Genomic DNA, 25,098 nt, shown 5'->3' on the forward strand with positions numbered 1-25,098 from the left:
TGTCCATTCCTCGTCGCCCGCCCACTGCCGCATCCCTACGCCTGGACGCAGGAACATACATTTCGGCGCTCCACTCCCACCAAGGTAGACTCGCCAGCGCGACGTGCCGGGTGCGGTTGGGCGTATGGAACAGGACACATGGAACGCTGCCGTCAGCCACATGCGTAACGTAAACGCTTGTTGTACAGTCTTTTATGCTCGTCCTCTCACCGCCCATCGGCCTATGCTGATTGTACTACCAGTAATGTATGCGCGACCCCAGTCGTACCTTACTCTTAATTCCACAATTCAGTCTTGGGATTACCATCCTATCCTATTCATTCTTCCCTGACCTTGTCTTCGTTGGTCTTTCAAGCTCCACGAGCGCTCAGGCTGCCTCGCGGACTACACCCCCTGCAGCTGGCCATGCCTTCCCCAGGAGGCGGCGGCGGCGGTGCTGCGGCCATTACAAGTCAACCAGGGTTGCCAGGACAAGATGGTGGCAGGCTAACTGACCGGTGAGCGCTGCCTGCCGAGACGGTACACTCTGCACGTCAAGGCGCAAGCGCAGGACGGGCGCGTCCAGCACGACCAACCGTTCCGCGTGCTCATCACGCTCAATCCACTGGTAACAGTTCATCGCCATCGATCCGCGCCGCTGGGATTGCAAGACATTGACATCGACATCGACAGTAGACGTTAGTATCATATATATATATTGCTTCGAGTTCACTGGAGCACGCCGCTCTGTCAGTACTAGTGTCGCGCCCACAATGACGGCAGATGGCAAGAGGGGCATCTGCACGATGCTGATCCTTCGCTGTGCCACCACCTGTGTGGTCAACGTCCGATGCTTCGAGAGCAGCGTCTCCGAACGAGGATGACGGACGGGCCTCGCGTCCGGGATGCCTCCCATCGGTTCTCAATTTCACTCTATAGAGACAGTAGTAATGAGACAAAAAGTAAGCTTCAAGCTCCATAGCGTGCAGCATGAAGATTGCAATTGGACAGGCTGGACGAATCTGGAGTGATTTGCGTGACGCATGTACTCTACGCAAGTATGCACTCGGCGCGACTCAATGGGTGCAGCTTAGAGTGGCGAATGAAACTTTGTAACGCGGAGAAGAGGGGAAGGCGAGCTCTATAATATGCAATGCGGGATGTCCCGGTCTCTCCCCCAAAAGTGAATTTGAAGGGGCACGCAGAGGCAAAAGGGTCGGTGTATGCGTGCAACCCAGGAGTATGCAGTAAGAAAAATGTAGGATAGCATGTGGGTTACTGCGTACACAGTGCATCATGATAACGACGAGGCGTCGAGCCCCACCAACGCAACACAACACGAATACAACTTCAAGGGAACGACAGGATGTACTCCTTCATCTCCTCCTCCCAGCTGCAGTCCGCGAGACCGTTTGTGTTGCCCTCCCCGTCTCCTCCACAACGCTGCTGCAAGAGCGAGTATATCTGTTGAAGAATGCTCCTGAGTCCGGCCTTGATGTCTTGTGAGCGTCGCTTGAGGCCGGGCAGAGGCAGACCGTTGCTGTTCTTCGACGAGAGCGAACTGAGACCACTATCACCAGATAAGAGCTCGGAGAACATTGCTGGTTGATGGCTAGAGCCTGCCCGAGAACCAGGAAGAGCATCTTCACCCGCCGCGGGGGCACCAGCGCCAGGAGCATGAGCCATGTGTGAACCAGAGCCGGGAGCGGGGACAGGCGGGACGGGAGCGGACGAGCCTTGCTGGTTGTTCTGCATCGCGTTGACGGGGGCACCGGCGTAGCCGCGCGGGAAGACCCTGCTATATATGCGCCGCTTCTGAGGAGATTGCTTCGCCGCTGCCATGACCATGTCCTCGACTTTCTGGTACGTGTCCGAGCCGGGAGTGGCGAGCGCCTCGAGCAGATGGTACGTCTGGTTGAAAGCGATGTAGCGGAGCTTCGAGTAGAAGTGCACCATGGAGCCGGGCGTGCCGCAGACGACGGGGCAGTCGGGGTTGGGGCAGCCGGGCGGCGTGTTGCCATCGTCGTCGAGGCACTTGCCGTGGAAGAAGCTCGGGAAGATGGCGTCCTCCATGCCAGAGTATGACTGTTTTTCGTAGGCGGACATGATAGGCTTGAGGTAGGTGAGCGAGGTCTCCAGGGTCGGTTGACTTGGGATGAGGTGGGAGAGTTGCTGTGCCTATCCAGATGCCCGCCGTGAGCTAAAGGGAGAACGCCGCGTAGAGGGATTTACCATGTCGCCCATGATGCTCTTGATGGGAATGGTGTAGTTGCTGAGCCAGGCATTCGTGACGCCGACAATGCACTGGCCTTCGCAGGCGAGGACGGTGGCCGGCACCGCCAAGAGGGAGAGGAACGAGAGGGAGCGCATTCTTGAGGACGCCGCGACTGAGCTGAAGGCCTAGATATTTGTGCGAACCGTCGAGGCTCTGGAGTGGCGGGACAAGCGGGGATGTTGAGGGCGAGAGACAAGGAGAGGAGCAAACCAGTCTTCGGTTTATGAACGTCATGAACCAGGAACAAATACCGGTCAACAACCGCTAGGCGCCCATATCTTCCGCTCCCTCATGGACCCATAACGCCACCATATGTTCCGCTTGGCAATGCACGAGGAGAACATGTGCTCGTACTCCACACGCCGGAGATGAGGGACCTGGACCATAGAGTGAAGAATGGCATAATGATCACCGCCGCCTGGGCGAATATACAGAGTACTGAATACAACATCTAAAGGACAGTCAGGACGGCTGGAAGAGATGGTGGCAACAGAGAGTAAATGTAACCCGCTACTCGAGCATCCAGGCTGGTTCCCATCTTGGCCCCTGAGGGTACCACCCATCAAGTTCTATGTCCAGCACATCCTCCGCCGAGGTGCGAGGAAGGTTCCGCCTGAGGTCCCTCATCCTCGCCCTGCCCTCCCGTCCGCCGACGTCCCAGCCCTTCACTGACACCGCCAGGCTCAGCGATAGGCCTTCCACATACTCCTCGTCCTCATCCTCGTCCACGTCACCCTCCCTCTCGACACCGCCAGGCAGTCTCCGACTGGCCCGCGCCAGCAAGCCATCGATGACCTTCCACGGCGCGCTCTCGAACAGCTCCGGGCTAGCAAAGACGATGCACACCTCGAATCGATAGAAGCCCTTGAAGGTGTACGTGAGCTGGCAGAGCATCTTGAGCGTCAGCAGGCTGAACGGGCTTGTCCAGTTGATCCGCCCGTCGATCGCCTCGAGCATGGGTGTGTCGATCCGCCTCACGAGCTCGTCCGCGAACGCTCGGTACCCGCGCTCCTCTGTGGAAGAGAACGGAGGATGTGCCAGGTCGCTGCTGTGGTTCTCGAACTCGTTTCCGCCTTCGTCGTCTGGGAGCAGGAGGTTCGGGGAGGACGCGACGATGCGCGGCGCGAGCGAGGGCGGTGACTGCGGGACGGAGACTTGTGACGAGGACGCCTGTGCATGCGAAGATGAGCCCATGGCCACGTCGGCCTCCGAATCTTCGTCCATGGGGTCCGACGGGTCTTCGTAGTCGAGGTCCATGGCTGCTGCATCCTCCTCCTCTTCGAGCACGTGGCCACTTCGATTGATCTGCGGAGGCGTCCAAGGCTTCGGTGGGTCTACGCATTCGGTTGCGAGTCAGTGCAACTCTTCATATGAGGTTCGAGGAGAGCTCACCAGTCTCCTCAAGCAAGATTCCATACCCAGCACCCTCGCAAATCTGCTTACCCGAATACTCCATATAGTAGAAGCGCTTCAACCACGGCCCCACCCTCCGGAGCACCCTCGCCAGCCTCGCATCGTCCCGATATATGTCCCTGCTATCCAGCGTTATCTCTTCCACCGCGAGCATCTCTCGTCTTCCACCGCCGAGCAGCCACTCCATCAGCAGGCCCGTATACGCGCAGCCCACGATGAGCTCCGTGAGCAGCAGCGGCTCTGTGCGCTGCAGCTGCGCATCCACATGCGTCAGCGCGTGGAAGTCCGCGTGCCACACGCTCAGGTACTGCAGATTCGGGTACGCGTTCAACGTCATCAAGTACTGGTTCGACGTCCAGAAGTCCACATCGTGCACCATCAGCGCGCGTACGGAGCGCATCGCACGGAGCGACGCTCGGACCTCGAGCTGGACGTCGCCCCAGCTGAGCGATTGCAGGAAGAGGAACTCGATGGGAGAATGCGTGCTGATGTCTGCGATGAGCCGTACCATCGCGGGGGTGTTCAGCCAACGGTGGTCTGCCTGCCCAGTGTCGCTGCTGATCATGCCCGGATGCCGGAGACGGCCGTTCACGGTCAGCTGGCGGACGTGGGGAAGGATGGTGTCCGGGCGGAGGATCTGAACAAGGCAGGCATGGTCCATGTGTGGGTGCAGGATCAGGATGCGGAACCGCCGCTTGCGGACGGCATGGCACAACGCACGGCCTGCGAGAGCGACGGCGGAAAGCTCTTGCTCGAAGAGATACGCGACGATCAGGTCCCAGAGGGTACGGGGCGAGGCCTTGTTGGGGTACTTGGGTGGCACGCTGCGACGTGTCAGCTCTGCGCTGGATGCGATTGACGAGGGCAACACTCACTCTGAACCCGCGGGCAGTTCAAAGAAGCTGCGCTCGAATTCTAGACGAGGTTCGTCCGGCTCCAACCTGCATATATGCGTCAGAACACCAGGCTTCAGGCATAGACTCAGTACTAGACGTACTTGCGAGGGTAGAGGAACGCCAGATCGGTGATGGCGAGCCCACTCCCTGCCCGAGTCGCGGTCGACGCTTGCATGATGGGTACAGGTGAGGATAGAGAGAGCACAGATGTGAGAAAGCTGCCGCTAGGGCGCTGCGATAGCGATCCTCCTTCCCACTTCATGTTGCTTTTTAGCAAATATGCAGGCGCCCATGGGAGATGAGTCGAGCACTCGCAGTTGTCACCCACAGACAAAGAATTGCGTCCGGGTACGAACCGTTATGGCAACCTCGACATTGCGATTCCGCGAATGATTGCATGATGATGCGCCAGCGGCCATGCCGTATTGTGAGGATTGGATAGCCAGTGCTGGTCGAGAGGTCGGACGGGCCCGCTGGGGCAGTCGTGGACAAGAGAGTCGTCAGGCCGCTGGCGCCCATAACCGAAGGACAAAGGAAGAACACACCGGATCCATGAGGTGATGGCTCTTGAGCGAAAGCTTCCGCGAGAGGCATGTCGTTGCGGGGCGCAGACAATAACGCCCATGAATTGGGCTAACGCTGACATTCCAAGCCCGTTCGCCGTACGGAGTTCAGCTTCTAGCGTCCTCGTCCTCTCTGGGTCGTTAGGTGCTTTGTTGTCAGCGCCAGGGAAATGACATGGTGTCGCAAATGAGGCCGCATCAGGGTATGAACGAGAAAACTAGGCTACATTGGGTGTAAATGCGAGTCAAACATACAGGGAGCACACCGTAACATGTACGGGACCGATCAGTCGAAGTCATATCCTGCAAGAACGAAGACAATTAGAAAGCGCGACGACCGGGAGGTGAACTTGGAGACCATACCTCCACCACCTTCGTCGGCGCCTCCACCGCCTCCGAGATCATCGTTGTCGTCGTTCTCTCCGTTGTCGAAGTAGTTCTCCGCGTAGTCGTTGTCGTACTCCTCGTCAACATCGTAGTCTTCCTCGGCCACTTGTGAGCCTGCTTCTGAGCGCTCGTCGCCAGACTTCTCCTAGGAACAGGAACGACCGTGAGCCGGTGCCGCTGGAGCACGCATGATGCACAACAACTGACCTGTTCCTCGGCGTCTTCGACCATCTCGTCGAGGTTCACACGCTTGGATGTGTCCTTTTTCTTCGCTGTGGAGGGGATAGTATGTCAGCATCTTCGTAGAGACCGCGTGCAGGGGATGAGCATGATCAATGGTCTGGTCTAGAGCGACACAAAGTAAAGTATATTCCCGGATATCAACCCGAGACCGGCTCCAGAAGCAGTTCGCTCACTACTGTTCGAAGACTTCCAACTTCATCTCTACAAGGTTCAGCAGCGGCTGCACCGCCAGGGCTTCGCGTAGTCGTAGAGCGGCCTTCGCGTGACATTGAGCTAGTCCCGGCCGCTGCGACTCGATTGCCGGGAGGATAAGGTAGAAACATCACCCGATAGAGCTTCATGGATATCCCACCAACGGCCTCTATGCCACCACGTTCCGGGGGCGAGGTGGTCGAGATATGATGAATAGGGCACGAGGCACTCACCTGTCTTCCTCTTTTTGGGATTGAAGTAGTCTTCGAACACTTCTTGTGGGAAGAAGGGCTGGTGTAGGTCTTTCCGCTTCAACGTTGGCTGCGAAGCCAGGGAGGGGCGGTACTTGTCAGAGTACCTTGGAAGTTCTACACTTTGATTCAGTCAGTCTGCGAACGCCCAAGACGGTCATGTGGACACACCTGTTGATTTCGTGGTCTCCACGATATAGTATGCCGATTTTCGTAGCCGAGTCGCGAACCCAATTTGCAACTCGGCGATGCGTTTCTCTTCATCGTTGTATTCGGTCAACAACGGTAGTGGGTCTAATGGCTGTGTCACAGCTCGACGCGGCAATAATATTCATGACAGGAGGAGACGTACAGGATACAGAGCACTCTCCTCCCGGGACAAGGACTGGATATCCGCGAACGTCAGGCCCATTGGAGGGAGGTTGCTCGCACCGAAGCCGCCTTTCCCACCAAAGCCTCCACGACCACCGCCTCTTCCACCGCCTCGTCCGCCTCTGGACATGTCGAATGCGTGGTGTGGAGAAAGATAAGGTAGAGTCTGGATGGCCGGTACAGCAGAATTCGAGCAAGGTCCGTCAAGGCAGTGCCATAAAGTTGAGCGCGATCAATGATTTGCGCACCGATTGAATCTCCGACCCAGAATGACTCGAAGCGGAACAATGGATTTCGAGCGCCGCACTTCCAGGATACTGCTGGCGCGCGCGCCTCGCGTCGTTCGCTTTCTCCTTGCCACCCGCCACCATCATCCACTTTTCCCTCCCTGCCACGTCCGCCGCGTCGTCGACCCCGTTTCGCGCCTAGAACACGCCGTTAGTCCGAATAGGAGAGAGACTTTGAGCAATGGACAAGTCCCTGGATGAGGTACGTCGCGTTTTTCTTTCCCGCCATCAACGCGACCAACATCGCTGGGCAGATTATCGCTACCCGCCCCCGTGGCATCCGTCGCTCCAACCCTCGCAGGCAGTCGGGCAAGGCCCAAGTTCTCGGGAATGCTGGAACTCCACCGGCGACGCGCGCGCGCGCAGTACCCGCCTCGAATGGCGCGAAGACTGTCCCGGCGACCGCCACTCAGCAACCCGCTGACAAGATCATCGTATCCAACCTACCCCCAGATGTGAACGAGATGCAAGTCAAGGTACGACTTATTCATCTCTATAGTGTTACGGACTGTTCTCATTGTTTGTATAGGAGCTTTTCCATAGTACCGTCGGGCCCCTGAAGGATGTCACCCTGCACTACGACGCCCAAGGCCGCTCCAAGGGAGTTGCAGCAGTGCACTTCCAGCGTCGCGGAGACGGCACCAAGGCATTCCAGCAGTACAACAACCGGTTGATTGACGGCAGTTAGTATCGGCTCTTCGCTCCTTGCACTTCCTCGACCCCTCTTCCGTGCAGCGTAACATCCCCTTTCTGCTCGCTGTGGTCGCGCGTTCTCCTCAGATCGTGCAGACGTCGCTTCATTCGTTGAACAGTCTGAAGCGGATGCGTTCAAGACCGTCATCTCTTGCGTTCGAGTCCTGGTGGTGCGGACGAAGATCAACGATGCGACTCGGCGTGGCGAATGCGGATTGAGCGTTAGCTCCCCGTTATACTTTTTATGCGTCCTCTACTCCGAAACAGCCAACTGATGAAACGATCTGCTTCTTTCTCTCTCGCTGGTATTCGCCGACTTCTCGACGATGTCTTCGCCTCACAGAACGCCCCATGAAGATCGAAATTGTTGTCGACCCTACGAAACCCGCTCCTGCCGCGTCCCTGGCGTCCCGAGTGGCGCCGGCTCCCGCCGCTGCTGCCCCTCCCGCCGAGGCGGCCCCTAGGTTTGCATTCGCGATCCGAAGTCGCCTCCATTGCTAATCATTGTCTCTGTGTAGGACTGGCGGTCGTCCTAGACGCGGTCGAGGTGGAGGTCGCCGCAAGGGCAACGAACGCCCGCAAAAGACTGCGGCGGATCTCGATGCTGAGATGGAGGTATGTGGCCGTTCGAGGCCTGGTTGAGGAAGTACTAACAGTGTGCATCAGGACTATACCGCTAGCAACGCTCCTACTGCTTAGAGGTATTCCGTCCGTCTGTTTCTTTGGTATCATCTTTGGGAAGATTTTTCCTCGCAACCCATGGACTTGATGCTTCCACCGCTATTGCCACCTCTGCTCCGTGTACTATATTCTAGCTTAGCTCCTCATGCGTATGTCTCTGCTCCCTCGATTGTCGGCTGATGGCCTTCGCTCGGTAATCATGCGTAGTCATTGTTCTCGTAGGCCGTAATGTAATCGACTCGCTGGTTTGGATGTGCTACCAGCGCATCTCTCGCAATTCCTCTGTGTGCTTGCTGTTCCTCCACGGATCGATAGGTGTGTTGTAGGACGTTGCAGGAATGTCGAAAAGGTGCTATTGTCTCTGCACTATCGAGCGCCTATGCCGCAGCTCTCTTGACTCCGACCTGTACCTTTGCTAAGACAGTGCTTGCCTCTACCCCTACCTTCGGTCCAGCTTGGAGTGGAATCCTTTTTGGAGCATAACTGAAACCTGACAACCCGAACATCCTAGGAACGGGGGGTACTCGGCGGCCTGGGTAGCTGTTGCGTTATCCAGGGAAGAATTGAGCGTGAATATTGGCGATCCAGGTTCGTATCACTATGCCGTTTTGCTCTTACGTGGAGGATCTGTGCGAGTCTACCAGAGTCCGTGATCTGTGTCAATGGGATTGTTGGTATGGAGGATTCCATCCGATCATAATATCCAGTAGCAATGCGATTCCGAAAACGAGTCGTCGGCCACCCATGCCCAGATGAAGTGCCATTAGATGCTGACCTTGGCTTTCTTGCGGTGTAGAACTGGAGTGCAGTATGGCTGTAACTATTGCCCCACTTCCTCCTTTCCCCTCAACCCGTGCCCGGGCCACTCTCTCACCATCTCAGTCGGCAACACTTGTGCAAACCATCTCGTCTGCACTCTCCCAAGTTATCTCCCTTGCCGACGCACAGATTTCGACTCCGGCGACGCTCACGTTCGTGTCCACGTACGTGAAGGATGCCGCACAACAAACTTTGCAAGCCCTCGTCTGGGGAGCAGACGTCCCATCGAAGACACTGTCACAGGCTGAGCGGAAGATCCGCCATGCAGTCTTCTTGCTGGCAGAACGGCTCGCGCCCCTTGGTGCACTCGATCTCCAGACCCTTGTAGATCTCAGCGTCGCGTACGCTCGTGTGTCTGCCTCTCGCCTCCGGGCACCATTCCTCGCAGCCTTCGTGCAGGCACCCAAAGCCTCCGCACTGTTAGAGGACGTCCGCCGAAGTGCGCTTCCCGCTTTCACCACCCTGCTACGGTCGAGTGCGCAAGGTCTGTATGGCCTCCGCAAGACCGCGTGCATCATCCTCTCCTTCCTTCGACCAGCCCCGCCAGATGTGGCGCGCATTTTCGCGCGGGAAAAGACGTTCACTCGCGCCTTGGCAGCCGCGTACCACTCTGGACTGGCGTCGCTCGCACAGACGTATGGCGGTCTACGCAATCTCTCCGCATCTCTAGCGGCCGAGCGCGAGCTCGACGAGTGGGAGCGTCTCTTCCTAGAGACGAAAGTCGCGCTCCTCGACACGTTCCACATCCTCGTGCGTACGCTCCTCGACGATGTCGCCTCCGTCGCATCGGCGGGGTCCAACCTTGCCGCACAAGCAGAGCCCGCGTTCGAAGTCATCTTCGACCTCCTGGAGTTGCCATCCGGCGCTGGGGCGGATGGCTTGTCCCCAACCCCGTTCCTCAATCGCCCCCTGCTCGCGGACTACCAGCACGCGTACGACTTCTCCAAGACGCTCGCCGATGTCTTGCGTCGCACTGAGGACGCGCGTACGGACCTCATAGAATCGTCTTTGCGCTCGATGTCGGAAGACGTGGCGTCCGGATCCCGCGAACCTGGGGCACTCAAGCTCATCCTGCGCTCCTCTGGCATCCAGCCTGGAATTGACAACCTTGGTCGAGGACCAGCCCCTAAGCCTCCAGCGGACGACGTCAAGGGGAAGAGGAAGGCCACCAGCCAGCGACTCGGTACCGCGGCCAGCGGCGTGCCCGACGAACAGGTCGACATGGCTGTAGCGCAGGTGCTGGAGCTGCTCTCTGACCAGGATCCGGGTTATGTCCGGTATCTCCTGTCGCATGACGATTACCCTTACCGCGGTGATGCCGAGCGGTTGATTGCAGCTCTCCTCGACGGTACTGCGCCGTCCCCTGTCGATGTACAGGCGGCGATGGCTGCGCAAGTTGCTCATCCGGCGACACCAGCCCCTCCTCCGAAGGTCGACGAATTCGCGTACACAAAAGAGCGGAGAAATATCTGGGATGAGGAGAAGATGGATCTGGCCCAGGTTCGGATTGGAAAGAAGAGGTGCGTCTATCCCATGTTGTATCACAGCGAGTACCGATGGAGTTGGTTGCAGCGGCAATGCGGAGGCCGTATTGGAGGATCGTTCGTTCATTGAGCAGATGAAGGCCGATATCCTCAGACGTGCTGAAGAGGTCTCCGATTCTGAGGATGAAGAGACAGACCCTGCATCTGGGAAGGGCAAGGGCAAGGCTATCGCATTCGAGGACGAGCTGGATGACGGAGACCGCGTGGTGGTCCGCGATGGGCTCGACAGTGACGATGACGAGGAAGGAACTGAAGGGGAGGACGATGGGACGGGTACGGGCGCCGTGGGGGTAGGTGCTTCATTCTTCTCTCGACGATGTCGTCCTGACCTCCTTTTGGCTTGCGCAGACACCCCGGAACCCAGAGACCGTGCTTGAGCTCGCGTACATCCAGGACCCGAAGCTGTTCGACCGAGACGGACAGACGCGGCGCAGTAAGGCCCGTGGGGACCTCAAGGCGCAGACGGGCTACACCGACGAGCAGATCGAGGGCTGGAAGATCATGTTGGAGCGAGATGTACGTTGCGCCTTTCCGTATTCACACATCCGAGCTTGGAGCACTTATGCTGCATGTCTGAACAGCCTAAGAAGAAAGAGAAGATGCTTGCGAAGCACGAGTTCACGGGGAACAAGCCGCTCAACGCCCCCTTCGCAGAGGGAAGTCAGTCAGAGCAACGTGGAGGGGGTGGCGGCCGCAGTCGAGGGCGGGGCCGTGGTCGTGGTCGTGGCGGCGGTGCAGGAGGGCGAGGAGGCGGACCGCACGACGGTACTAGCGGTGGAGGAGGGGACGCGGCGCGGGACCGGGCGTGGAAGGACAAGAACAAGGCGAGGCGGGCGAATCACGACAGGAAGAGAGGGCATGACAAGAAGATGGCGCGTGGAGGAGGTCCAAGCTGAACGATTCGTTTTGGTATTATGTAGCTACAATAGGCCGATTTCAGCACGAGTTGAGTTAATCATCAAATAAGCAGTACATGCATACAGTCAGAACTACTTCGAAGCCTCGGTATACAAAATCCTCAACCCCATCAGCTTTGTGTCTATAGATTCCAGGCCTGAACACCAAATAATATTTGCCCCTTGAGCAACGCCTATCGCATTAGGGTACGCCACCTGCGCAGAAGACCACGTGTTCTCGACGGCGAAGATGAGCTCTTCGCTTATTAGCTTGCACCCTGCAGGCGTCGAGCATAGAGCGACAAGCGGGTCGATGAAGTCGGTTATGAGGAGGGCTGACGCGATATGAGGAAACGCCAGAGCGCCTACAGTATCTCCCGACACTGCGAGGCAGCCTTTGTGTAGCCCCTGCCACTCCAAGTCGCGCAGCCATTGGACGACCTCAGAAAGTCTCTCCCGACCCCATTTCAGCAGTACCTCTGTCTGAGAGGGGGTAAGCTGGGACCGTGCAGAGACGACCTCACGGACGCAATGCAGGAGAGTGAAGATAGCCGCTGTGTAATCCTGTAGTGCTTCGAATCCTTGAGGGTCCCACGAAGCCAGGACACCCTCAATCAATGTTTTCACTGTGATGCCTGCAGTCAGCATTCACTGCAGTGTGAGGTCGTATGAGTGCGTACCGTGACAAAGTGTATCATACGTATGAATCGCCTTCTGTTTGTCGTAAACGCAGCGCACCACCCAACCAGCAGAACCGTATATGCCCTTATGGGATGGATTCTCGACTGAGAGCTGGCAAAGAGTCTTGCACGCGAACTCGGCAAACCATTCAGTCGGCGCCTTTCCCAAGGCATAGTATCGGTAGATGTTATTGACATCATCGAGCCATGCCCGAGTACCCTTGTCCGTCCTGGCAAGTGTGTGTCGTAGGCCGTAGCACGATATCCGCGGCAGAGCCGTCGGATCGTCCACTAATTGTCGTTGTATTCCCCATTCGCCCCACTGGCCCTCCATGAAGTTGCAGATGTCGACGAAGCACCGCGCTACTTGATCTGGGGGCAAGTCGCTGAATACCACAGGCATGTCAGAAATGAACTTCGTGTCTGTCGTTGTGGAGTATGCCGTGGTGAGAATGGCGCGGTCGAGGGCGCCGAGCTGGTGGTAGATGTCGTTCTGGTCTCGCCCGCGCCAAGTGGATAGGTAGCGGGCCCTGTAGGCAAATTTATGAAGAACGCTAACTTTGGGGCCGCCCCACCTCCAGACGGTGTACCACTTGTCAATCACTTGACATATACGTCGGATGCTTTGCATGGTCGCATTGCGTATGTGTCTGAGGATAACGTAGATCGCGAAGGAAGCGGGAGAGCGGTAAGAGCAGTCGCTCCTGAAGACGGGCAACATGGTGACGGTGAGAAAGAAAGTGAAGAGTAGGCCGACCAGCAAGGACGCGATCGTGGCCACCGTGGAGTGCAAGGTCCAAAGGAGGAGGACGAGACCCCCAAGGAAGAGAATAGAAGCGAGCTGCAGCATGATCGGAAGAATGACGACGATAGTGCCGACGCGCCATCGCAACAGTCCGTTCAGCCGGTACTGTCGAAGCCGTGCACTCTCCCGCGAACTTCCACCGACAGTGGCCTCGTAGATCCACTGCTTGACGAATAGCGCCAACAGCGCGGATCCGAGGCTGAAGACGAGGCTGGAGAACCACAGTGCATTGAGCCATATCGCAGACGAAGGAGCGCGAAAAGGCGCATCAGTGGCATTGGCCGACTGGTCCACTTGGGTGACGTTCACGAACGGAGGGGAGATAGTGAAGCTGTTCAATTGCGTGGAAATCTGCTTCAATACGGCGACGGTTGCGTCCGTGGGATCAGGTTGTAGAAGCTTGTAGGACTCCACGACGAACGCCGTCATCACAGCTGAGGAAACGCCAGCCTATGCATCATAGATGTGAGAACTCATGCACATCTGCAGTCGACTCGGACGTAGTGTGGTACTTACGTAGACGAGGAGCGTGTCCATCTCTTCCTTCCATTGGACAAGAAGCTGATCATAGTACGCCTTGACCGCATCGGAGGCCTCTGTCCATACTCTCTCCTTCTCTTCAGTCGTGAACTCTTGCGACAGCTCTTGGCGAATATCCTACGGTACCAACAAATCAGAATTTCATGACATACTTCGAGATCCAAGACCACTGTACCTCTGCAGTCGGGAAGTGCCATGCAGTATCGTCAGGCAAACCAACTTGGGACCCGATGGCTTGCGCGTCCAACTTCATCCAGCATCGTCCACGGGTCGTCAGTTTGGATAAGAAGTCCGTCAGCTGGATAAGATGTCACCAAGCAACGTATTGTGGTACTTACACTTTCGTGCTGAGGTGTGAGGTCTTTCTCATCTGTATGCATGCCGTTGGGTGCGGTTGATCTTGTAGTAGCCATGTGTTGCATGCAAGTCGAGATAGCGAGAGGACTCATCCGACGGAGGTGGCCCTTACCGCCGTTACGTGGAAATCGACTACAGTTGAGCGCTGCGTGGCAGGGCAAGTTCAGATGGCAGTAAGTACTACTTGCGGCAGGACCGTCTTCCAGATGGATTACATCAGCAGCTTTACCAACGGCGCCGCGACTTGGCCGCAGCCTGCTTGAGAAGTGCTTCTGCCGAGGCGCGTTTCATAGGGCATCAGGCTGCCGCACGACATAATCTGTAGCTTTCTTTCTCACCAGCAAGTCGTGCAGAATCCGCCGGAACTAGCATATCATATCACTGTCGCTTGAACATGCTCTCTGCATTGCGGTACCTAAGTCCATTCATTCGGCGGAGAATATGGAACTAACTTTATTGAAATCGAAGCTCGAAGTTGACCGACACAATTGCCAGCAGTGAGAAGACTCCGACGTCTTCGTCTCCAGATCAACCATCGCGCAATAACACTGACCAGTCAGAGCCAGTGAGCAATATAACGTCTTGCGCCAAGACCGAGAGTCATTGCTAACATGAATTTACAGTGGACTTTATACGATGATGCCGCAGGCATTAGTCCCAGCGAAAAGGAGTGGCGGCTGCCGGAACCGAAGGTATGGCCATGCATTGCGTTGGGTAGGAAAGCTCGGGTGACCTGTACGTGTTCAGGAACTACGCGAAGAGCTCTGCGAAGAGTACGACGAAGAACAACGAGCGAAAGCCTGGACTGCTGCTGCTCACGCAGTGAAGACATACCACGACGAGTTGATCGATAGATGGAACAAGGAGATGGACACACTCCTCGTATACGTTGGTATCCACGCATTTTGCCAGCATCAATCATCTCAATCACTGACCCGGCCCGTGCTCCGTACACAGGCGGGTTTGTTTTCAGCAGTATTGACGGCATTTAATGTGCAATCGTACCAGTCCTTACAATCCGCACCCACCGACTCCACTGTGGCCCTGTTACAGCGGATTTCGGCCCAGCTGGACAGCTTCTCGATCAGCAACTCCTTCGTCAACTCCACCCAACGGTCCCGACCAGTGCAAGACCTGACGCCCCCCTTCCATGCCTCCTCTTCCGCCGTCTGGATTAATACACTCTGGTTCTCCAGCCTCGTTTGCAGTCTCGCGTCGGCATCTATCGCGCTCATGGTGAAGCAATGGCTGCATGAGCTATCCGTCGGGGTCTCTGGAGAATCCCGCGAGTGCGCACGGCGACGACAGTACCGCCTCGACGGTATTATTCGATGGCGCATCGGCACTATCGTGGTCATCATCCCGATTGTCCTGCAACTGGCCCTCGTGCTTTTCCTCGCGGGGCTGGTCATCCTCCTATGGACGTTGCACGGTACCGTGGGGGCGATAACGTCGTCGCTCGTCGGCATCCTCTTCATCTTCCAGTTCACCGTCACTGTGTTACCTTCCTACAACTGGGACTGCTGCTATCTGTCCCCGCAGTCGCTCATGATCTACTCGGTGGTGCGTCCGATCTATAACACGACGCGAGCTCTGCTCGTACAAGCATCGTGGCTCTGGGCCAGGTTCGAGCCACCTATCTTCTGGAACGACCAATCCAACCTCAACCCATTCCGCGCGTTCAAGAAGGGCATTGTCCGGCGCTGCAACAAGATCAAGGAGATGCCGACGTGGCGGGGTCAAGAGCAGCTGGAGATCATTGGCCATGGACCGTCGGGCGACCTGGATAGACGGACTGCAGTCATGGCATGCACGACCACGTTCTCGTCGAAGCACCTCGAGGACATACAGGCCTTCTTCTCTGATATCACACCGAAGGAGGTCGCGCGGTACCTCGAAGACATCTGGGATCTGTACGAACGGAGGAGGATCGAAGGACTGACGTCGTATCAGACACTCAAGAGTCTCACCGGACTCCTCTTGGCCGCCTTGCGACACATGCTCACGGTGCCGCTGGAGGCTCGAGACGAGGAGTGGGGGCGTACGGTTAAGACGATAGTCGAGCGCCACAACCCGGTGATGACGTACCATGCGGCAAACGTAGATCAACTTCTAACGACATTCTCTCTCCTGGCTATGGATCCCTCGGTCGCTGGGACACTGGCGTTCAGCAAGGTCCGATACCACATGGGGATGAACTGGTCTTGCTTCTACAGCAGTGTCCGAAATGGTACGCGTGCAGCCCCATTCTCTCGCTACCCCGGAACTCCATTCTAACTCTAAGCGACCTTGTCCTGCAGTAATGATCATGGCAGAGCATCAGCTCCATCGACATCGAAACGTTGGCACCGACCCCGACGCCTCACTTTATACCTACCTCCAGGCCTTCCAGATAGCCGTTCGCTGTATCCTGCAAACATACCCCCTCTCAGGTCGCAAAGCTCTCAACACGGACCCTGAGAAAATCCGCATCCTCCGCGCCCACGGTCAAGACGTCCTCACCAACTTCGAACACTTCCTGCGCGTTCAGCGTTGGGAGCGTCTGGAAGCGACGATGCCGGAGGAGTGGAGGCAGTCCGCGCCGTTCCTCCACTTCTTGTCCCACTGGCTGGAGCGGTATGCGATTCTCCCTCTGACGGTCCTGGCGAGGGTGTCCAGAGAAGACGAGCCCGGGATGGTGTCGCTGGCACTCGTGGAGGCGCTTGCGTATGCTTGGGATGCCGCGCAGGCTGCGTATGTGTCTATGTCCACCCCGACGCAGGCGGAGCCAATGAAGTCAGAACTCCCGCAACGTAGTGTGTTGCATCGTGTTGACGGAGAGCTGGACGCGTTGAGGAAGGCCGTGACTAGCGCAAGTCGAATACCAGAATGATTCCCTCGAGCCCGGATGGTAGTAAGTGCCGCCCACCACATGCCGTCCATGAATGCCATACTGACTTGCACAGTCGTTTATTGTGTACAACTAGAATACAAACCCCATACGGCGTACTCCACGTATCGAATCCGTGGTCCTATCCTGCAAACATCGTGTGCCGAACTCACTCGTAACTAGTCACCAAAGAATCCCTTCCGGAAGGCTGAAAGACAGACCAGAAGTCGAATTAGTCTCGCTTTAGACCTCAGGACCGACGCACGCACCTCCTGGATATAACGCGGCCGCGTACATGACCAGCGTAATAGGCTGCAGCCTGCGCGGAACTAGCGGGGGGCTTCTGTCCACGTTCGGTTGCCAGGCACCGTGCACCTTGTCGAGGAGTGCTTCCCAATACGTCTTCTCCTTGTCCGATGACGATAACTGCGCAAGGAGGCAATGGACACCAAGGCAGGTGCCGTACTCCCGAAAGGCGAGTCGGAGACGAGTCGGCGCCTCGAAGTACCTCTCTTCATCGTTCAGCGCACCTGAAGAGTCTCAGTATGTGCGACTGCGAGCAAGACACGAGGACTCACGAAGACACACCGCAGCCCTCCTAGTCAGCTCTGTCGCCCACTCCTCCTTGCCCGCGAACCAGTGCGCGGTCCACAGCGTCATTCCGAGGTCGAGCGGGTCCTCCGACACGTACCGCCTCCACTTCGTCTCCAAAATTCGCCTATACTCATCAATCTCCTGCGCTAGCACCGTCTTGTCCTCGCTCGACTCCTGCAGAAGGTTAAACACGACATATCCGTCGATCGGGTCGAGGTTCCCCTCCGAGAGCACCATCGGCCTCCTCAGATCGATGCTCATCTTCCAGTACATCCTCGGCCTCGCCGAGCTCCTATCCCTCACGAAGCGCGGGTGGATAGCCTTCGCGAGCTCGATCGCAAGGTCGTTGTACTGTCGCTCGCCCGTCGCGCGCGCCATCCGGTTCAGCGCGAACATCCACAGCGTGAGGTAGTGGTGGTACTGCCCGTCACCGTCGCCATTCGGGTCGTCTTCCTCGTCCTCCTTCCCGATACGCAGCCCGCCGGCGAGCGGGTGCGCGTCGGACGCACCGGGAAGCCGCTGCTTCAGATCGCGCGTGCGGCCCAATGTGTTGTGCACGGTGTCGACGAGACGTGTGGCAAGGATTGTGTAGCGTTGCTTGGAGGTGGTCGCGCCGAGGGTGAGAAAGTTGAGCACGCCGAAGGCGTCGGTCCAGAGGTACCGGCCGCGATGACCCTCGGCCATAGGAGGCGGCGTCCAGTCGGACGCCTGGGTGGGTGTGAGCGTGTCGAAGGGACCGTAGACAGTCTCCATTGCCTTCATGTATTTGCCGTGTACTCGTTCAGACATCTTTGTAAACATATGAGTTGTGGTAGCACCCAAGTCGACGAATGAACGGTACCTGATGTTGACTCCTGTCGAGCTGCATCTTGGTGTGCTTGAACTTGAACGTGGATGATACTCGCAGAGTGCAATAGTACCCCTTTCTTGCTCTTGCTGGAAACATAAGACTAGAAGAGACCAGAGAGGGACGCGACAACGCGTCTGGACTGGTCGGGAATGTAGTGTGATCATGCGATGACGTTAGAGTCAATGGACCCTCTTTGGATCGCTGTGGCTGGCCGTTCCACATATCCCCACAAACTCGTTTACTCTGTTCCACGACAAACTTTGTGCAACTTGAGCAGCTATTCCACAAAACCATGGCTTGGAGGTGTACAGGATCGACAAACGCAGAACTCATCCAGAACATGGCGAAGGCAGGCATCATCACATCCGACAGAGTCGTCGAGGTGGGTAGTAACAACAAATGTCATTCGTCGGGGACTGATAATTGACATCCGCGAGTAGGCGATGACCAAGGTAAACCGTGTGCACTATGTACCCCACGCATACGCGGCATACGAAGATTCGCCACAGTACGTTCGTCCAGGAACTTCCGTGAGAAGTTGAACTGACCACACATTGCAGACCAATTGGGCATGGCGCCACGATCTCTGCCCCGCATATGGTACTGATGCATTCCGACTCCTTCAAACGAATACGAGTACTCACCGTTGTCTGATTGACCACCAGCATGCATACGCCGCCCAGAACCTCCTGCCCTTCCTGAAACCAGGCGCACGCGTTCTTGACGTCGGCTCCGGCTCGGGATACCTGGCTGCGGTGTTTTACCATCTCCTCCAGGACTCTGCAGACCCGAAGAATGCGGAGGGTAAGGTCGTCGGAATCGAGCACATTCCGGAGCTCGTTGAGTGGTCGATCGAGAACCTGCGCAAGGACAAGCTCGGTTCAGCCGTCGATGAAGGGAAGATCAAAATGATCGCAGGGGATGGACGGAAGGGTATGTTGCGTTCTAGTGACTGGGCGATCAGAGAGGACTCACCTATCGTGACAGGCTCGCCAAAAGACGGTCCCTTCGACGTAATACATGTCGGTGCTGCCGCGCCAACCTTGCCCGCTGCACTGGTTAAGCAGCTTGCACATCCTGGACGTATGTTTATTCCTGTCGGAACGTATATGCAGCAGATACTCCAGGTCGACAAGGACGAGAGTGGAAACGTCACCGAGATCCCGCTGCTCGACGTGATGGTACTTGATCTTCTGCCTCTGTCATTCTTCGGAACGCCTTGCTCATAACCTTCGCATAGTACGTCCCCCTAACCGACCGCGATAAGCAGGTTTGACTGGCAGTGAGGAAGGACCTTTTTTTGAGGATGCGAAAATCGCGAGGTCGAAGAGATGGTGCATGATGTTTTCAAGATAACGCGTATAGGTCACCTTGCACGAGAGTATGTTGTCAGTCTCCTGTTTTGAGCAGATCCAGAGGATAATATCAGTGATGTAGAAGGAGTTGATGAGGGCAATGAGCAAGTCGATAGTAGTCGGCTAAGCTGGCGGCTGGCGCCAGGGAGGACCCGCGGGCCCGGCGTTATTCTCTTCGCCACCTCGTAGCAGTAGCGTTACGCTCTCTTGATACTGGGGATCATTAACGCTGCTCCTTAGTCTAATGAGACACTCGTCATCAATCTTGTGCTTCCAGCAGCTCCGGTACCGACTTCAAGCTGCATATCACGACCTCGGGATCCCGGGCCAAGGAGCTCTTCATTAACATACTATCTCAAGCGTCCTTGGAGTACTTGGACTGCATTCTTGCAGGTTGCACCTGATACGTCCTCACCAAGTACTCTGCAACCTACTGGGCGAACGTCATGGCCAATCAATGGTAGTTCCTCTGGATGCCTCGAGCTCCCTTGCCAGTCGCCGCTCCTGTGCTGGAGGATTGACTGAACGAAGATCGACACGAACTTGCGGGACTTCGCCGACGAGAGGAGGCGCTTCGAGCTCACTCATCCGTGAGGCGCAAGTAAAGCTTGATGGTGTGTTATTGAGGCAATTACTCATGAGGCATCGGGCTAATACTGTTGGACAGGAGCCTGGCGATCTAGAGGACGAGTCAAGTACGAACATACAGAAGCTCCGCGTCGCCTCTGGTGGGTGGCCCGCTACACCCCGGGGGTCTGCACTGTTGGGATCATTACAACACGCATCTGCGCCGGTCCGTATGCGTGGATATCGCTTCTCACCTCCACCGTCTTCACATGGCGCCGGAAACTCGAACAACATTTGGCTCCATGGGGGGAATCGTTGCTCCTGTGGTATACGAAGACAACAACGCTGGCTCGGGGTGCTATCGTGGCTCAGGTTGGCTGCAAAGTCTGTACCGAGGTCATGCGTATCGCGGTACCTCAGTCAGCCCTTCCGATTGTTCGAGCGATTCTCGGCGATGACCTAGTGGACAATCTTATTGTATCTTCGTCGCTACTTCGGCGTGCATAACTACGCAGCGACACATGTCTTCCTTAGTAACACTTCATTAGTTCATTGCGCATATACGATATAGTGTGAAGGTGAATCACAAACATCACTACGCGCCCTACGGCAGATGCAGGGTCGCAGGTTGCTGAAGGCAAGACCAGCTTGGAGGCACGCCAATTCCCTCGGGTCGGTACCCGTGCGTTAACAATAACATTATGAGTCGCTCTAGTACATGCGTTTCGTGCCTCCCCCTTTTCTACTCCCCCCGTGCGGAGCATCCATTAAGCAACATAGTAATTGAAGGAGGGTCGGTGCCCTGCAGTAGTCTCTCACCATACCATCGCTCGAGGATGCGAAGCACACGTGCAGGAACGCAAAGCCCTAGCCACCCGCATCGACATCCTCCGTGCTGAGACCCCTGCCGGTCCTCAAGCTGCCCTCGTCGTTCTTCTCGCCGCACCTCAGTACTGAATCATCGAAGCGGGTGGTGAGCCAGATGGCGAAGGTCTTCAGAGGGACGACCACGGGTATGTCTCCGGTGCCTCCCAAGGTGCCGCGGAGACCACGGACGACCTTCGCACAAGCATCGAGTATGGGCGTGCTCTTGGCAATGTGGTCGGCTTTCTCTCGTGGTGGTTCAGGGTAAGTGTCTGTTCGTATCGCCTTCGACATACTGGGTCATGCTGGCGCTTTTCATTTCCTTCGTGCAGCAGACCGCTCGCCTGCGCCGTTGGCGATGTCGTTCTCGTCGCTCGAGTCGCCGCATCAGGGTCACGTCTCACCGATTCTCCCGCTCCGTCCCCCACAGCGCATGCGAGCGCGCACGAGCGAGCGCTCCAAGTTCAGCGTGCCCCTGGTCCCCGAAGGTGGTACGGGTGCGGCGCGAGAATTGGACATGCACCTCATGTCCGGGCGGCGGGGGCGGAAGTTCATTTGGATGAACTTGGACGGTGCGCGGATCGTGAATGACACGGAGGAGGGGCGGCGCGCCGTGGACTTGTGGGGCATGCCGGTGCGCGCGGACGTGGGCGAGTACAGTATGGGAGTGTATGATGGGAAGGTGTGCGTTGGGAGGGTGTTTGTGGAAGTCGTCGAGCGTAAGTCGGGGTAGTGTGGGATATGGGACTTGAGACTTCGACTTGGACTTGGAAGGTGTCGGACTCGTATTTGGACTGACAGTGTCCTGCCTTATCATCATGCACCAAAGTCGGAGGTCGGAGATCGTCGGCGAGGACGACATGGGGAAGGACTCCGAGGTGTAAGAGCGCAACCATATCTGTCCGAGCCCGCGGGTTGCTCGCTCGGTCGGTTCCCTCCAGCTGTATGGAGCACATGTCATGAGATTGCTGCGCCGTCGGAACCAGTCGTAGCGACAATGCACCCTCTCGAGTTCCTCTCGACGTTGAACGACGCCATTGCCAGAATGGGTCGCCTAAGGAGCTACATAGGTGTCCGCATATTGACCACCGTCCTCTCGGAATACACCCCGCGTAGGATCGCCGTCTCTGCCAAGCTCGACAGGGCGTGACTATGTTGACAAATCCTGCGATGTCGCTCGAGAGGTGACGTGGTGATAGCACTGTAGGACTGCTCTTCGTGCTTCCGATGATACGAGAGGCACGCCACGGTATATGAGTATCCGGTCAAAACTGGTGACATTGAGCGTTCGACGTACCACGCAACTGCGAGCCAGTATAGCGAGTATAGGTCAGGTTTGAAAGGTGGGAGACGCCGTCAGGGTAATCTGAGGAGGGAGATACGGCCAGAATAGGCTTGATTAGTGGAGAGATTGACGGCATGGGCGGACTATCTGCCATGCGCTCATTGAGAGCACTCTAACGTTTCTGGTATCTCTCGACCTCGAGGGAGGAGAGTCTCGGTGTGCAGCAGCCACATGAGCGGCAATGGTCCTGAAGGGATACGCGCATTCATCAGACGTGGCCTTGAGCTGGTCCTATAAACAACGTCACCTGAGATGGCAAGCACAGGCCTATTCTGAACGAGCGTGCGTCCAGAATCCCTCCGGGGTCCAACTCCAAGCTTGACAAGCAACGAGATCCTTGAGCAGCGACCTCGTCGCTATGACATGCGGACAGCTTGCAGCGACAGCAGAATATACTTCTGCCGGAGAAAATTAACCAGAGCTCGTCGGTAATAATAATCGAGCACAATATACCTTGGACCGTCCAACTGCAACTGCGTTGGTGACACGAACAGTGGACATCTTCGAAAATGTCTGGCAAGAACTGTGTCAGCCCTAGGTACGACAAGCTATTGCCATCCAAATGACACATACCATGACGACGAGTGCTCGATCTTCGTGTTCGTTATCGATCATCAAAAGTGTGCCCTCGCCGCTCGGGAGTCACGGCCAGCTCTTCGCGTCTCCTGGCACCGGTCGCGGGGATGGTTCAATGAACAAGGCATGGGTGACTCCACGACTCGGATACCAGGCCCCATCTCACCGGCCACCAGCCAGCACCAAATCCTGCATAGTCGCATTCCGCCTCTGTGGCAGCCGGATCGTTCATCGTTCTGGGATTGATTGTGGCGAACGCGTGCTCAACTATGCGCCGTGCTTCAAGACTGATGGAGTGAACGCAAGCCCGAGCGGCGCGAGTCGCTTCATGGCTATATCAAAAGAGGATGTGGGAACTCAACCACGCTGAACAGAAGAACAGACGCACATTGCGCTCCCATACAATTCACAACGCTGAGTACGTGAGCCTGTCTGCAATGTTCCGAACAGGGAATGCCTCTTGGAGGAAAGTATGGGGTACTTCTTAGTGGAATAGGAAGAACGCACGCACTATTCGACATACTTGATCAAAACTTGGTGCGACGTTCCAGGAGACCTGTTAATGGGCTATGCGGGGTCTAGCTAGTCAACGCCAACCTCCGTCACCGTATTCATCGTCACTGCACTTGGAAATCGATGCGGTACTGATCGCCGCAGTTTGTGAGGAGCCGATTTCATAAACACAATTAAAGAACACTGACCTCCGACGTTCGCAAACACGTAACGCTCTGCTCCTATGCGATATGCCACAACTGAGGCATGTCTGGACAAGCTCACCGGAACCGTGCCATCGACTAATTGAAGACAACGAAGGTGCAAGCGAGGTTAAGCAGCTCGACACACAATATTGAAGTCAAGGATACTGGCTGCTGTGTCGACCGGCCTTGCAGACGTTCAGTTTGAAGGTAGTTCAGTATTACTTCAACGACGTACCATTGTGGCGTCCATGGGTTCCACTGGCTTAGTGCTGTTGCTTGGCCCTCCGGGGCTAAACGGCCACATTAGGGTGACGTAGAATGTAGTCGATAGATAGAGCGTAGGAAAAAGCGCAAGTTCACGGAAGAGAGGTGGTGGAGGACAGGCTGGAGATTGGTCGTGGGGAGCATCACATCCAGCTTGGCTTGAGACTCGAGTAGCGCCGTTCCGGCAAAACCCGACCTGAAGATCAAAGTTGCGGGACAGCGACTTCCTCTGCTGCAACTCGTTCATTGTCTGCACTTTGCTATGGCGTCTTGGCTGCCCAGGTATGCGCATGGCCACGACTTGCACTGAAAGCGTACTTAACCACTTCACATAGCATCCCTGAAGGATAAAGTTAGATGAACGCCCACCGCCGCCACTGGCTAATCGCTTCGAGGCCACCGGCCGCACTATGCTCGCGAACTTTACTGCAACATGAGGAATTGTATGGATGCTAGAACGCACTTTTTGGACTCTCAAGTGCCTCTGTAAGCTATTGAGAGTAATCCTTTCATTGAATCGCAAGGTCTGATCAACAGGAGCGTCGTGATGGACTAACACGGCAAAGCCTGCGACACCGCGCTCTCCTGCCCTAGTCTACATGACGGACCTACACTTCATCGCTTATGCAAGCCTTACATTACGCCTATCTCTCGTGCCTAAGCCCTTGAACGGCCTACCACTCACAAGCTTTGATGATTCTCCGACTCGGACGACGCTAGCATGCACACGCAAAGTCAGGTTCAGGCCCGTATCTCTACTCCCGAAACTAGTCAGGAAGTAATTCATAGCTTCACGCAGGTCACCAGATGTCTCTACGACCTAACTCTTGGTATCCAGACTGCCAGCTGGCTGCTCGGCGCAATCACGCCACTTATCCTGCATTCACGAGCGTCGTTTCAGCGTGCCTCGCGTCCGCAGCATGCGTCTCACCCGCGGCAGGTTTATAGTGGCCATCTGGACTCTCGGGAAGCGTTCGTCGACTTCTGACTGGTGTACGTCCCGACACCAGTCCTGCCTCCTTGCGGCATCCCGAGGCGGTGGTCACAGAAGGAGGCGGCGAGCTTCTGGTGCTCTGTAGACACTGGGGACGGCGCACGATACCAGGAGCTCACGCTTCGTTTGTCGACTTCCGACTGGTGTACGTCCCGATGTCAGTCCTGCATCCTTGCGGCAATACGAGGCGTTGGTACTGGAAGGAGGCGGCGAGCTCCTGGTATTCTATAGTTGCTGGAGAGGGGCGCA

General features: G+C 56.5%; 12 protein-coding genes across 12 annotated transcripts; 5 read left to right on the forward strand and 7 right to left on the reverse strand.

Annotated features, from left to right (window-relative positions):
* Window positions 1-304: 304 nt before the first annotated feature.
* On the reverse strand, window positions 305-954 carry L226DRAFT_274832 (uncharacterized protein). The gene has a single exon (XM_067673506.1). It carries the CDS (start codon window positions 893-895, stop codon window positions 446-448), a length of 450 nt encoding a protein of 149 aa, XP_067530021.1. The 5' UTR covers window positions 896-954; the 3' UTR covers window positions 305-445.
* A 289-nt stretch (window positions 955-1,243) lies between these two features.
* On the reverse strand, window positions 1,244-2,376 carry L226DRAFT_539812 (uncharacterized protein). The gene is made up of 2 exons (XM_067681743.1): window positions 2,212-2,376; window positions 1,244-2,157 (listed from the first exon to the last, which is right to left on the reverse strand). Exons 1-2 carry the CDS (start codon window positions 2,347-2,349, stop codon window positions 1,330-1,332), a joined length of 966 nt encoding a protein of 321 aa, XP_067530022.1. The 5' UTR covers window positions 2,350-2,376; the 3' UTR covers window positions 1,244-1,329.
* A 524-nt stretch (window positions 2,377-2,900) lies between these two features.
* On the reverse strand, window positions 2,901-4,974 carry L226DRAFT_274981 (uncharacterized protein). Its single transcript, XM_067673507.1, has 5 exons — window positions 4,665-4,974; window positions 4,543-4,608; window positions 3,673-4,491; window positions 3,192-3,588; window positions 2,901-3,062 (listed from the first exon to the last, which is right to left on the reverse strand). The coding sequence occupies exons 1-5, from the start codon at window positions 4,823-4,825 to the stop codon at window positions 2,985-2,987; spliced, it is 1,521 nt and encodes a 506-aa protein (XP_067530023.1). The 5' UTR covers window positions 4,826-4,974; the 3' UTR covers window positions 2,901-2,984.
* Window positions 4,975-5,303: 329 nt separating this feature from the next.
* L226DRAFT_539814 (uncharacterized protein) lies at window positions 5,304-6,762 on the reverse strand. The gene is made up of 6 exons (XM_067681744.1): window positions 6,552-6,762; window positions 6,371-6,500; window positions 6,182-6,316; window positions 5,721-5,785; window positions 5,490-5,658; window positions 5,304-5,429 (listed from the first exon to the last, which is right to left on the reverse strand). Exons 1-6 carry the CDS (start codon window positions 6,699-6,701, stop codon window positions 5,413-5,415), a joined length of 666 nt encoding a protein of 221 aa, XP_067530024.1. The 5' UTR covers window positions 6,702-6,762; the 3' UTR covers window positions 5,304-5,412.
* Window positions 6,763-7,039: 277 nt separating this feature from the next.
* Window positions 7,040-7,546, forward strand: L226DRAFT_471700 (uncharacterized protein; the record flags this gene model as incomplete). Its single annotated transcript, XM_067676408.1, has 3 exons — window positions 7,040-7,060; window positions 7,113-7,334; window positions 7,388-7,546. 3 exons carry the CDS (start codon window positions 7,040-7,042, stop codon window positions 7,544-7,546), a joined length of 402 nt encoding a protein of 133 aa, XP_067530025.1.
* A 356-nt stretch (window positions 7,547-7,902) lies between these two features.
* On the forward strand, window positions 7,903-8,250 carry L226DRAFT_575611 (uncharacterized protein; the record flags this gene model as incomplete). Its single annotated transcript, XM_067685223.1, has 3 exons — window positions 7,903-8,015; window positions 8,070-8,166; window positions 8,218-8,250. The coding sequence occupies 3 exons, from the start codon at window positions 7,903-7,905 to the stop codon at window positions 8,248-8,250; spliced, it is 243 nt and encodes an 80-aa protein (XP_067530026.1).
* A 374-nt stretch (window positions 8,251-8,624) lies between these two features.
* L226DRAFT_539817 (uncharacterized protein) lies at window positions 8,625-11,657 on the forward strand. The gene is made up of 5 exons (XM_067681745.1): window positions 8,625-8,820; window positions 9,029-10,571; window positions 10,624-10,885; window positions 10,944-11,111; window positions 11,177-11,657. The coding sequence occupies exons 2-5, from the start codon at window positions 9,043-9,045 to the stop codon at window positions 11,489-11,491; spliced, it is 2,274 nt and encodes a 757-aa protein (XP_067530027.1). The 5' UTR covers window positions 8,625-8,820; window positions 9,029-9,042; the 3' UTR covers window positions 11,492-11,657.
* Window positions 11,658-12,139: 482 nt separating this feature from the next.
* On the reverse strand, window positions 12,140-13,597 carry L226DRAFT_471707 (uncharacterized protein; the record flags this gene model as incomplete). Its single annotated transcript, XM_067676411.1, has 2 exons — window positions 12,140-13,426; window positions 13,493-13,597. Coding segments are annotated over 2 exons (1,392 nt in total), but the record flags the coding sequence as incomplete, so codon positions are not given.
* A 611-nt stretch (window positions 13,598-14,208) lies between these two features.
* L226DRAFT_616851 (uncharacterized protein) lies at window positions 14,209-17,127 on the forward strand. Its single transcript, XM_067686955.1, has 7 exons — window positions 14,209-14,284; window positions 14,342-14,438; window positions 14,497-14,565; window positions 14,621-14,761; window positions 14,831-16,103; window positions 16,174-16,766; window positions 16,819-17,127. Exons 1-6 carry the CDS (start codon window positions 14,268-14,270, stop codon window positions 16,743-16,745), a joined length of 2,169 nt encoding a protein of 722 aa, XP_067530029.1. The 5' UTR covers window positions 14,209-14,267; the 3' UTR covers window positions 16,746-16,766; window positions 16,819-17,127.
* Window positions 16,840-18,254, reverse strand: L226DRAFT_494285 (uncharacterized protein). Its single transcript, XM_067677479.1, has 4 exons — window positions 18,178-18,254; window positions 17,321-18,125; window positions 17,012-17,272; window positions 16,840-16,950 (listed from the first exon to the last, which is right to left on the reverse strand). The coding sequence occupies exons 1-4, from the start codon at window positions 18,202-18,204 to the stop codon at window positions 16,922-16,924; spliced, it is 1,122 nt and encodes a 373-aa protein (XP_067530030.1). The 5' UTR covers window positions 18,205-18,254; the 3' UTR covers window positions 16,840-16,921.
* A 134-nt stretch (window positions 18,255-18,388) lies between these two features.
* L226DRAFT_515801 (Pcmt1-prov protein) lies at window positions 18,389-19,640 on the forward strand. Its single transcript, XM_067678457.1, has 6 exons — window positions 18,389-18,568; window positions 18,627-18,694; window positions 18,747-18,786; window positions 18,852-19,119; window positions 19,174-19,367; window positions 19,427-19,640. The coding sequence occupies exons 1-6, from the start codon at window positions 18,479-18,481 to the stop codon at window positions 19,460-19,462; spliced, it is 696 nt and encodes a 231-aa protein (XP_067530031.1). The 5' UTR covers window positions 18,389-18,478; the 3' UTR covers window positions 19,463-19,640.
* Window positions 19,641-20,975: 1,335 nt separating this feature from the next.
* Window positions 20,976-21,834, reverse strand: L226DRAFT_575617 (uncharacterized protein; the record flags this gene model as incomplete). Its single annotated transcript, XM_067685224.1, has 2 exons — window positions 20,976-21,267; window positions 21,377-21,834. 2 exons carry the CDS (start codon window positions 21,832-21,834, stop codon window positions 20,976-20,978), a joined length of 750 nt encoding a protein of 249 aa, XP_067530032.1.
* Between the last annotated feature and the right edge of the window lie 3,264 nt (window positions 21,835-25,098).

This window comes from Lentinus tigrinus (assembly GCF_003813185.1).
Source record: "Lentinus tigrinus ALCF2SS1-7 unplaced genomic scaffold L226scaffold_47, whole genome shotgun sequence".
NCBI classification, from domain to species: domain Eukaryota; kingdom Fungi; phylum Basidiomycota; class Agaricomycetes; order Polyporales; family Polyporaceae; genus Lentinus; species Lentinus tigrinus.